This window comes from Centroberyx affinis, unplaced genomic scaffold, assembly GCF_046629955.1.
Source record: "Centroberyx affinis isolate AG114_WGS23_722 - 3 ecotype Tasmania unplaced genomic scaffold, CSIRO-AGI_Caff_v1 ptg004219l_1, whole genome shotgun sequence".
NCBI classification, from domain to species: Eukaryota; Metazoa; Chordata; class Actinopteri; order Beryciformes; family Berycidae; genus Centroberyx; species Centroberyx affinis.
Window position 1 is genome coordinate 36,629 of NW_027281963.1, and position 12,449 is coordinate 49,077.

At 43.8% G+C, this 12,449-nt stretch overlaps 1 protein-coding gene across 1 annotated transcript in view; it reads right to left on the minus strand.

The window, feature by feature from the left end:
* Positions 1 to 12,449, minus strand: part of arhgap32b (Rho GTPase activating protein 32b) — a 38,451-nt gene that overhangs the window by 4,360 nt on the left and 21,642 nt on the right. The window contains exons 9-19 of the mRNA XM_071543089.1: positions 9,482 to 9,631; positions 6,548 to 6,650; positions 5,558 to 5,702; positions 4,746 to 4,828; positions 4,411 to 4,518; positions 3,850 to 3,995; positions 3,501 to 3,702; positions 2,623 to 2,768; positions 2,403 to 2,477; positions 1,465 to 2,277; positions 442 to 1,103 (exon numbers count right to left, since the gene is read on the minus strand). Of these exons, the coding sequence (XP_071399190.1) occupies positions 442 to 1,103; positions 1,465 to 2,277; positions 2,403 to 2,477; positions 2,623 to 2,768; positions 3,501 to 3,702; positions 3,850 to 3,995; positions 4,411 to 4,518; positions 4,746 to 4,828; positions 5,558 to 5,702; positions 6,548 to 6,650; positions 9,482 to 9,631 (2,633 nt within the window). The remainder of the gene's footprint in view (positions 1 to 441; positions 1,104 to 1,464; positions 2,278 to 2,402; positions 2,478 to 2,622; positions 2,769 to 3,500; positions 3,703 to 3,849; positions 3,996 to 4,410; positions 4,519 to 4,745; positions 4,829 to 5,557; positions 5,703 to 6,547; positions 6,651 to 9,481; positions 9,632 to 12,449) is intronic.

The following is a 12,449-nucleotide window of genomic DNA, read 5'->3' on the forward strand; positions in this document are numbered from 1 at the left end:
TTTTCAAATTCATTCAGTTGAACAAATTCAATTAAATTTATTTGCAAAACTGAAGAACAGTATTCTTATACCATAGTATCATAACCATAGTATATGTGAAAACAAAATCATGGAAACAGAATAATATTGTTGCAAAGATATACAGTACATCAGTGAGGTGACGTATGATCAACAGGGCCATTTGCAGTCAGACCACTGACAGAGCATGATTTGACTGTAAATGGCCCTCTTGATCGTGGGAGATCACTGGAAATGTCCAAGGTCTTCCTAGTGTTAAGTGGCCTTGCTCAAGGGCACATGGACACTCGTTAATTACTCATATTGGGCTGTACATTAATTTTAGCTAATTATGGATCATGTTTATTGCAGCAGGATAATACTTAATATAGTAATACTTAATTTATGAGCTACTCATGAAACTGAGTGGGGTGCAACACTTACCTCAGGAACAGGTTGTGATAAGACTCCTGTCTCCTTGCAGCTGCCACTGGGGGTCCTGGCTGGTGTGCTACTGGACGAGCTGGTACAGACTGGGACCTGAGCCGGAATAGGCTGCTGCCTCTCTGGACTTTTCCGGGTTGGAGAAACCTGGCTGGCTGAACCGGACAGGGGGGCACACTGGTAAAGGGGAGTGCTTGGTGTGATGGTATCCGTTTCCTGCCTTGTTCCAGGTGGAGTGGTGGATGACTTGGCACTGTTTGACGGCTTGGTAGTCATGCTGGTCGACTCTGGCGGCTGCTGTTTGCCTGGAGGGCTGGAAGTCGGGGGATAAGAGGCTGTGGCGAAGGTGGGGGTGGTGACATTTGATATTGGGGAACATCCACTTCCAGTTCCCTCCTCGAAGAGAGCCTGGAACTGTGGGATTGGAGGAAGGGGCGACTCCGGGATGTTGGAGACCTGTGGCTCGTGAGGTGACACCGGTGTGGAGGGCTCAGAGGATCGGGTCTGAGATAGAACGGAGGCCTGCTGGGCGGATTCAGCGAGGGCCAGGGCCAACATGCGGGCAGCGTTTTTAGGAGGGGGAGGGGGAGGGGCAGAAAGGAGGGCCATGGAGCTGAGGGAACCAGGGGAGGGGTCCTTTGGAGAGTCCAGAGCTACGACTCCTGGGAAGGGGACAAAAACAAACAAACATGGGATCTGGAGTTGAAGAACGAATAAACGAGAGAGCACTAGGTGAAGAAAAAGAAATGACAGAATGCAGGCAGGTTTCGAAGTTCTTCAAGAGTAGGAAAGAGATGGAAAAGTTAAGCATGGTGCTAGGGCATCATGTGACAAGATTTCTTTGAGCTGAAATCCATGCAAGGTGTTAAAGGCATGAACCTGGGAAACTAAACCAAGAAAGAAAACAGGCATTTGTTTTAATGGCATATTGAAACATAAAGTCTAGATATCATAAAACAACATGATCATGAGAGAGAAACATGTTAGAAAATGTAATTAACAGGATGTCATTGCTGCACCTACCTTGGTGCTCTTGGCTGCTGGCAGCCGGCGCTTGTAGTATGCTGTCTTCTCCCTTCAGCTCTCGACTATCCACACTGTCGAAGGCAGCGAGCTTACAGTGCAGCTCCATTTGGAAGGCTTCACTCAGCGATGGTTCGGCTGCCCTCAGCAGCACACTGCCCATCAGAGGAGGAGAGTCCCGGGGTACTGAGGGGGGAGATAAACCCTGGGGAGGCACAACCTGCCCTGCTGGGTTCCTGTCAGGCATCTCTGTACAAAAAGTGGCCAGTGGAGCCAAACTGGTGGACTTTCCACATTTAATAGGCGACACAGCCTGCGTGGGTTTATCGGAGTAAGAATAGGAGGTGGTCAGCTTCTTGCTTTCCACCTTCTCTCCAGCAGCTGGGATGAGGTCTGCGGACAACAAGGGGCAGGGCAAGTTGCCCAGGAAGGAGGGAGAGATGAGCTCAGAGCCATTGGCCTTGCCAACAACGCTGCCAGAGCTCCTCTTCAGGGTGGAGCCCTCAGCCCCCGCCGGTGAGTCGTCCAGGGGGAAGGAGTAGGAGGTGCACTGAAAAGACATGGGGTCGAAGTCCAGGGAGGCCATGCCGATGTCTGGTGGGCTGAGGTCTACGTCTTCGCCGGCTGAGCGGGGCGGGGAGATCAGGGCAGGCACACAGATGGGCCCGTCGTCTCCATCGCTGTCCTCCGTGGCGTCCAGGTTGTCGTAGGAGTTGCAGTGCTGCCGGCTGTCCAGCAGCTCGCCGTTGAAGGAGGCTGACAGGGCGTCGCTGCTGGAGCGTGGCCGCCGAGGACGGTACACCTTAGACTCTCCTGCAGGGGTGAAGGTCAATATTATCAGAAACAAATCTCCTGAGACACTGTGGATAAGAGTGGGCCAATAGCTGTGTTGTAAAAATGGCACTTGTGATATACTGAGTGAAAATACAAAACATTACCTTCAACATTGTGTAGGGACGTTAGCGACTCTTCGCTCTTGGCTGATCTTAATGTTCCCGTGTCCCCTCTGCCTCCTGGAACATGACAACAAAGAAGCATTTGTATTTAGTCTGATGATTTGTCAAATAAGGTATTCAGTCAACTTAACTGGCATGTCACAAGATGATTGGTAGCAGCAGAAAACTCTGTATTCCTTTCAGTGGTGGATGGAGGACGTACCAGCTAGAGCCATGGCCTTGAGCTCATTGGGCTCACTGGGGTTGCGGTGCAGCTTGCGCTTGGACATGGAGGAAGACTTGCCCAGGTTGAAGAAGGAGCGCCAACTACCCACAGGAGACTTCTTGGATTTAATGGGAGGCCTCTTCCTGTGATTGAAGAGTAGAGGTGGACAAGCAGGTAGGGATCAGGACAGGCATGAACTGGTTTATTCTGATTGAAGTTAATGTACGTATGTTTCACTGAGAACTCTCACTGACAGTTCTTTAGACACAGGGATGAAAAATAATCACTCAATTGTAGTCAAACATATGTGCTCCTCTCTCCATCTTGTTAGTCAGCATAGTTGTCACAAGTACGTAGCGTTTCATTTTTTGTTAATGGGAAGGCAGTGTTGTTAATTATAATAGTAAAGAGAAGAAGAGCAGCAATAACAATAAAACAACAACAATCCACACTAACAATAACAATAATTAACCCCCTTAATAACCATTAACCGTAACCTACAGTGTTTAATGAGTAAACATTCCATCACAGCATGAGATAAAACATTACAGCATTTAAAGTTCTAACATTTCTAAAATTACCCTTTCAGTTAATTCAGAGTATTTCTGGAGGTCTCACAAAATGTATTCAATCATGTTGCCAATGTGGAATCTATTCAATACATTTATCATAGATCATTGTCTGTCCCTTTTGTTTGACAGAAGAACTAACAGGACTAACAGTCACTATCTCAATGCACTGTTTGCAATCTTACAAGCAAGAAAGGCCACGCCACAAAGAAACTAGGGATCCCTCAACTTCTGCAGTATGCACTTGGAGCCAAATTACACCCGATAATTTCATCAAATGACATGACAGGAAGAGCAGTGACAAACCTCTCGGTGGGGAACTCGATGACGGTGTGGAACTTGCCCTGCAGGGCGGCGGGACCTTCGCCCACCTCAATGTACTTGCTGTCTTCAGTGACTGGCGAGTTGATTTGAGCCTGAGTCCTGGCCTGGGCCTCCTCCAGACTCAGCAGCTTAGTGGAGGGAGAGGAAACCAGCAGGGACTTGGGCCGCGACAGTGAGTTATGACCTGGTGATGTGGAAGGAGGTATAACGATTAATAATGGCTGGAAGGAGCAGTGGCTAAGGAGATGACAATGTGGAAAAGAGCTCTCTGTTATGAATTTTTAAAAATCCTCTAGATTTACTAGAAAAGAAAATTCTCTGGTGCATATACCTGCTCCCTCTCGTATGAGTGAGCTGAGTTTGGTGCTGAAGAGTACGTCCACGTGGTTTAGAATGAACTCTACCACCACCGACTGGATCCGGACTTCCATGAAGGCTGCCGTGCCGCTGAAGCACGCCGACTCAATCTGTTTTGACCTGAGACGGCAAAGGACAAATAACAGAACAAAAGGGGAGGATTAACTTTGATTAGAATTTACCACTTGAATTTGTTTAAGTGGTTATATTTAGACTTACAGAATTTTCTAAAATCCATTATTTTTGACATGTGGCTTCAGAGTAGCTCCATTTGACTTCCACTTGATCAGTGCCCATTATTGTGGCTGTTCTATGTTTGGCAATAAACTACACTTATGTCAAAACATGGAGCACATTGTTCTTATCCTGGGACGTACGTTTGAAAACAACTTCATTAACAGTTATGGAAACTTTAAATCTAATGCCAATTCAGAGAACTTTTGGATGTAAATTTACACTATAATCAAAAACAATATAATACGCATGCTGTGGCTGTTGAAACAAAAACATTTTATAGAGCAGGATATCATCTCACCTCAGCAGGTTGGGAGCCCAGACAATGGCCAGGTTCTTGCTGTGCATGTTGGTGATGTAGCTGAATGTGGCCAAATGGGAAAGGTGTCTCATGAGGAACTCCAGCGTCCTAGGAACCAAATATTCATTCATTCAGCTTTAATTGGCTTCCAGTAGTGATCTGCACACTAATGTCATTGATGGAGCTGAAAATTCAATGAATCATCAGCAGATTCATGTTAACACTAATAGACACCAAATAGATCGACACAACTGATGTGATGTTAGTTTTGTGTGTGATCATCTGCTGGCGTTTCCCGTTGCTGCCAAAGGGGGGCACTGTGCCTCCACACTGACCTGTAATGCGGCGGAGGAAGCTGCTGGATGACATCATGGATTTTGATGAGTCGCTCCTCGTCCGTCGCTGCTGATACAGCGTCCTTCAGGATGAGAAGAAAGGGAAAGATGGAAAGATGGAGAGAGAGAGAGAGAGCGAGAGAGAGAGAGAGAGAGAGAGAGAGAGAAGGGTTAGATAGTGGGATGTATCAGAGTATCAACATTCAACTCGTCCACTTGACACCTTGGGCTCACGCTGCTGCATTGAGCAAGAGGGAAGAGGGGAGCATCAGGCTGCAGCCACGCTTTCCTCTTTCCTCCCTCTCTTTCTTCCCCCTGTCCTCAGCTGCCATAACAACCAGCAAACATTTACTCCATCTTCAGGGACGGCTCTGTTGTGCTTGGAGAAGGTTTTTATTCCAAGTCACACAGAGAGCAGTTTGCTGCATTGGTAATGACAGGGTGCGTCGAGTACAATGCTATTATTTTAGGGGCGTCTATGACCTATAACTATTAGTGGTTGAAGAAACTCAGGGTGAAGAGTTCCTTAGAACCCCTGTAGATAAAGAAGAGTCAAAGGGAGAATTTGGACACAATTAATACTGTCAACAACGCCCAATCGGTGTCTTTTGGGGTTAACAAATGTCCTTCGGGCATTACGAAGCACTGAAACTCAAAACAACCTCAAAATGACAATGACTTAATACTTAATAGAATGACTTACACTCGCACATTAGTGTAAGAAAGTGGGGTGTGTGTGTGAGAGAGAGAGGGCTAAAGTGTATATGTGAGTGTGTAGCAGGAGTTGGTGGTCTTGCCAGGGCTTTACTTACAGAGAATTTCTCATAGAGCTGGTAGGTGAGCAGCGGGTTGGGCAGCTCCCTGAAGTAGAGCTTGCACAGCGAACCAACACAGTGGATGTCCTGGATGTACACATCTTTGGTCAGGTCGGGGATCTGCTCCGAGTCAAACTCATGCCTGAAGAGAGAGAGGAGGGGAACAAAGGCAGAGAGTCAACTCATTCTCAAGGAAAACGGGTCAAACACACCACTGGACTGCTGCTGAACATGTGATGGATGGATTCGTGACATACAAAAAACCCCAAAAGCATCATTTCAATTATGTTTTTGAAAAGATAAAAGTATTGGTATTTCCCAGTGTGCCTTCACAATGCTTTGAAAAAAATCCTACCCATTTCCTAAGGTTCAAACAACTCAAAGATTGTCGTAATCTCTTCTTAGGTTACATACAAAGAGTGAAGTGTGTTGATGTCATCCCCACACAAGCAGGGGCTGGAAATGCATTTGTAATGCGAGGCACCTTTTGAATCTTCCTTCAAAGCCTCCTAATCCTCAATCATACTCTGAGCACAATCCTATACATCTACATGTAAACCTTTGCATTTGGCTAGTACAACCCTTATACAGCTTACTCACTGCATAGAAGAAAAAAAGACAACAATCAAAACTCCCATAATATGAGCACATCTCTTTCTCTGTTCAAGCCAAAAATGCCATAAATGTTCTGATAACCAAAGTACAAGTCCTTATCCTAGCAGGGCAATGTAAGATAGCAAAAATTGTTGACAAGGAATGCCTGTTTCCACGCATACCGGAGTAAACCCTCATCATCATGTGGCCGTGCAAAAGATAATGTTTTTTTTTTCTTTTACAATGGCAATAATCCTGGATGGAATTCATATGCTATCAGTCTTCAGATGTGGGCTCAAGTAGGATTAGATTTGTGAGCTCCACCTATGACAGGACATTCCTGTGAAAGCAGCCAGCTTTGATGAATGACACGCTGTATCGAATGTGTCCTACCGCAATTTCTGGATATTAGAGGCGATTCCAGAGAGGCGGTAGATACCATCCACCACGCCATGCTTCTCGATGAACTCTGTGCAGCTCTTGAGGACCTGGGGAACTGGGAACAGAAAAACAGCATGTCATCACATACGCATCTCTTTCCGTAAATATTTGTCCGGTGTTCGCCGAGTGCTACAAGGTCAAGAATCGGATGGCTTCCCTCTTTGAAGTGTGTGTAGTGTGCGTTCAGGCTAGGGCTCAGGGGCTTCCAGATAAGAGGCTGCAGAGCTCAGAGCGAATATTGACTTGTGAAAACCTTTTTTTTTTTTTGGGGACGTTTTTGGAAGGAAAAGCACATTCCAAGCTGCCAGCCGGTTAAAAAATCTGTTCATTTCCACCATGATAATATGGAATTTCCACATTTCCAAAAGTAAAAATCGTAGGGAAGAAACATTTCAACTCTGTACATATGCCTTTGCAAGTGGCAGTAAATATGTATTTACCATTGTTTCACAAACATTTTATTCCTTCATTTGATATGTGGCAATGCCTTCAGTCGGCCTAAACTGTTTTTATATAGATGCAGTTTCCTACGTGAGAACAAAACACCCAGCTAAAAGTGCAGCAGACCTGGCAGTTAGCTGAACCCGATCGTCAGATAACATGTTATTGCCTGTGAGAGACATATCAAGTGATATACACACAGCTCTCAAGTGTGTGTGAGTGAGAGACGCAGAAAGAGAGCTTCTTCACCCGACCTTAGCGACCGTGTATCATAAAGACATGTTATTTAGCAGTGTGTGTATTGGAGATAAGGACTGTGTGTGTGTGTGTGTGTGTGTGTGTGTAAGAGAGAATGTCTATGTGTATGAGGAGGTTCCCAGGCCTCCCACTCCTCACACATCATTCAGAGGGTGACAGAGAGTGGGACCCTCGCCGAAGCAGCTGTTCAGACAAATTCCACACATAGCGAAGGAGGAAAGGAGGAGAGATTGGAGGGAACTAGAGGCTAAACCGCTGGCATTCTCCAGCAGAGGAGATTTACACTTCAGGACAGTGGAGGTGGATAAACCCACTCCAGGGTCTTCACTTACTTTGCAAATATTTTGTTATGAGATCTAACTGATCATAAAGATGTGTAATGTGTATGTATATGGTATCAATGTTAGATACGCTACACAAATTCATCCTCATTTAGCTAAGTGATGTACAGAAAGGTCATTAGTTATAGGGAATTGAATTGAAAGTGAACAAAAATGTGAAAAATCTTTATTTCTGCATGGATTATTTAGTAGTAATAGTTTCAGCACTCTACTTTAAAACACTTTTCGAAGCTAGAAGTCAAAATCATTAGTTTGGTTTGTTAAAATGTGTTACCCTCTCACCACTACATCACAGTTACCTTTGAATCTTCACAAGTCACTGGAGCAGGCAGAGCGCCTTGACCCTTTGACCCCGCAAAGTGTGACAGAATGGCTTATCTCTCTTTGTCAAGGTAAGCCAAGATTTACAGAGGACAAGGTTTGACTCCTTCACCCATGAATGTGTGACCACGATGCAGAACGCCCCACACTGATCTCCTACCATAAGCCTGTTAAATGGACAGGACTCTGACCCTTTTACCAATGGATGTGTAAGGTGAATACACAATGCAGAAGGCAAAGGTCAGCTCTGATGCAACTGTGTGAATGCTGTGTAAATTGATGCGCTAGCAAGATTTGAATATTCCATTTATGCCATAAGATAGCATATGTTCAATAACTTGAATGAGTTTTCAAGTTGCCTTCAAAATGACCGAGTTATCGATCAAAGCTCATGGAAATAGTGGCTTAATAACATTGTTTAGGCCTGATCTTACAATGCAATCACCATTATCCTCCCACTCTGGCATCACATCAGCTCAGCTGCCAGACACCAAGCCTCTAATAGCTAAAACCTCCATGTGAAATTTGTGCCTGCAGCAGCTAAATGTATGTGTGGAAAAATGATTTCTTTCCAACTAATATCTTGGTTGCAACAAGAAAGGGCTAACAAAGCCATCCTGTGTTTATATATGTGGTATGTGTTTGGTTTGAGAATTTCCATTTTGGATTTGGGCTAGAAAGCATGAGCTCACCAGTTGGAAGGCAGGAAGCAGCAGGTGTGTGTGTGTGTGTGTGTGTGTGTGTGTGTGTGTGTGTGTGTGTGTGTGTGTGTGTGTGTGTGTGGTGCAGAGCAGCAACAGAAGTTGTGAAGGGACTCTCTTTCTTAAATTTAGCTGCAAAAAGGCCCAAGTACAATTCACTCTAACATATATGGACACTTTTGTTTGGCAAGTGCTCATGATGTAAGCGGTGTAAGCCCTTTGAGGTGTACGTTAAGCAATTTGAATGAATGACACACAGGAACCACCCAATGCAAATTCGTTTGACCCAGAGGTTAAACACACACCTCGTTGGATGTTATCTCTGGCACATTCTCTCCCTTATGTACAGAGCCGTAATTTAGCATTAGTCATATTGATGACAGAGGATATGTCGAGCTACTGCATCTTGCATTTCTAAATGATCTTTTTTTTTTTTTAAGCACATTGCCCACCACCCATGTTGCACCTGGGGATGTAGTGATGGGTAAACACATCTAAACACAGTCTGACATTAATCTTTATCATATAAACACTGCATAGTAATGAGTAGCAAACCAGAGTAACTTATATGAAGATAGGGTTTTAAGCGCAAATGAATCTATTAATCTATCTATCGATTTCTATTCATATGGGTGGCTGCTTGCTTTATGACTATCACTGACTGGAGGTCACAGTTCACCCATGTTTTTCTTTACCCCTACATCATTGCCTGTGGTCCTACATTTAAATAGTTTGGACATCCTGCAATAAGAGGTGAGCATTTGTTGCTATCTATGAAAATCACCACATGTGTTTCTATGTCTGCATGTGACTGCGTTTCTCACCATCATGGCCTGAGTTGAGGAGGTGTTCTCCCAGGTCGCAGCCGAACACCCTCTCGCGGAGGATGCCCCGCTGCTTCAGCTTCTGCTTGGTGGGCCTCGACTTCATGAAGGTACGCAAGAATGTGATCAATTTCCCGTGCTTCTTAGACACTGAGGGAGGGAGGAAGGACACAAACGTCAAACATCATACTCTCAAACACACACTCAAAGCTGTTCAAACCATTACCATGAACCATGATTGTTAGAAGCCTTGCACATCTGTTTACTACTCTAAGTGGTGCAACTCAGTTTTCAAACTAGGTCTTTGTGAGGTGCAGAGCTACTATCCATGCATTGGTATGAAACCCCAAGTTTGTCTCATTGTGGATTTTAACCTCATTCTAATGCAAACCCTTCCATTATGCATGTGTAGTTTCCTTGAAGCATAAGCTTCACTCTTAAATACCACCTCCCTGGCAACTACAAAGGAATCCTCCTCCTTCAATACCCAGTATCCTTTGCTCCCCTTCAAAACAAAAAACTAGGTTTTGGTTCAAAACCAAAACCGCATTAATCAGATAATGTGTCTGGAAAAGGGTCTTAAGCTTCTTTAAGTGTAGACGAGTTGTTTTCTCCATTTTGGAGTGATGTGGAAAAGCTATCAAGTGAATAAAAAAATTAATCTGCATTTAGACACCAAACATTTATTCACTACTGAGATTGTAGGCAGAGCATTTTTCTCCCATCAGGTCAGCTCACTTGCTGCTGCCTAGCCACTGTTGTGCGAGTGAAAGGAACTTGCCTTGTCAAAACTCTAATTTCCCTTAAACTGAACATTCAGTACAGCACCTATAAGCCACCAATCAGTCTTGGTATTGGTCACTCTAGACTGCTTCAAACCAACTTTTTCACCAACTGCCCAATTCATTATCACAGCGCACCAGTCTATCCTATTTTGTAATTAAATGCGCTAATGCCTTCTTCTCCTTCTAAATCTGTGTCAGACTAGATGCTATATATTTGAATCGCTCCTTTCTAGGGTTACTGAACAAATAGGCTAATTGTAGGGGGAAAAAACAAATGATTCCACTTCACTTACTTACTAAATTAACTACTAAACTACATTCTAATATTCAGACCAGTGGGTTTAAGCGATCCCTGCTAAACCATGAATATCAAACTCTTAGCTGCAGCGTCCATGACCCTGTCTGTCCTCTGAGCTTTTCAACCTTCAGCTTATAACTTTTGAAATAAAAGCAAGAAATCTCAAAGAATCTAAGAACATACTGATCCTCTCTCATCTTTTGTTTTCTCTGTTCTCTTGCTGATGTCTCTGATCTGCCCTCAGCGCTTTTCACTACTTCAGGAATCTGAAGCAGTGAAGATCTCACCTTTTCTAGTTGTCTCTCTTTAATCATTTGCAGACACGTTAGTGAACTTGTATCATGTTGCCCTTGTCCGACAACTTTCCCTCTTCTTGATTCAGTTCGCAGTCCTCCACTGTGCAACTATGCTTTCCAAATCTTCCACACTAACTAGCCATATGCTCCTGATATCTGACACATTCAAGTTGAAAGTGCCACAGTCTCACTCAGTTTTCTATTAAGGACAATACTGACAACTTTATTTCCCAATCCAATCTGTGATGATGGTATTCTGTCAGTCTCTTAGCCGCACAAACACCTGGAACTTCACTAAATCTTGCAAAACTCACTAACGTCTCCTTTCTGAGGTGCCTTGGGGTGAAGTGGAAAAACCGCTGTGGCCCATCAGTTTTTTTAAAATTCCAGGGCACATTCTTTGAACTGATTATAAACGCAGTCTCAGTCACAACCATTCCACTTCTCTCATGCATTTCCCAGACTTGACATCTTCATATTTGCGTAGCACCTCATAGGGATTTGAAAGACAAAACCAAATACACAGGTTGAATTTTGGGATTATTAGGCATTTAAGGTTAATTTAAATAGGCTAAATGGAGTCATGCAAGCTGATACATATACTAGACTTTGGAGAGATACACTTTCTCTTTGCTGTTTGTGGAGCCAAGCTGTGCCTTTCTCATTGCGTTGCAATACAACTGGAAGTAGGCCACTGCTTACCATCCCCTATCTCCCAAAACAAAACAAGCTGAGTTACAGAAAGTTACAGCTGCACTGTTTATTTGGTGGAACAAAAAAGCATTAAGACAGTTTTTTAACTCTTTAGGCTATGATTTGTCATAGGTGATGATATTGTGATGAAATTGGAGAAGAGACGTATGTAGCCTGGTCCTATATGAACCACAGAAATTAGCTGTTATGAACATCATTATTAAACAGGGCTACCCCAAATGACCCATCTTAGTGAAATTTGGCCCTCTTGCCCAGAGACTAGTAAGAGAAAATGAACGAGAGGCTGGTTGTTTTGCATGCTAAATACACACTATGGAGGTAAATAGCCTGAGGCGCACTCAACTGACTGTCTATCATTGAGTACATTTAGAATGCAAAACATCCAGACCAGAGCAAAACTATTGAGTTGCTTGGATGGACAGTCTCATTAATGTGCTGGCAGAATACTTACGACAAGATTGACATTTACTCAGTCTGGGAAAGAGTTACTTTGGATAGGTATGTAAGGATGCACCAACATAAATTACCATTTTAGGGCTTAATAAATCTGGCAAAACAACCTGGTTAATGTATGGATTAATATTTGAGTCACAGGTAGACAGTCGATTGTTAGAAAATAATTTCAGTACACTTTCAATTGTTGAGAGGCAATTTTCCGAAAATGGGGTTCAAACTTTGCTTTGCTTTCCCTTGCAGTTCCACCCCCCAAACACCCAATAAGGTACTTTGCTCAGATTGTGGAATGGATTTTCCCGTTTCAAGTTTCTGTAAATGGCTTTTCTGCCTTTGGTTAGCAACCCGATTCTAATTATGTCATTAGTGTTTACTAAAGTTCAATTTTATTTGGCTGACATTCATAACACACTCTGTAGTCT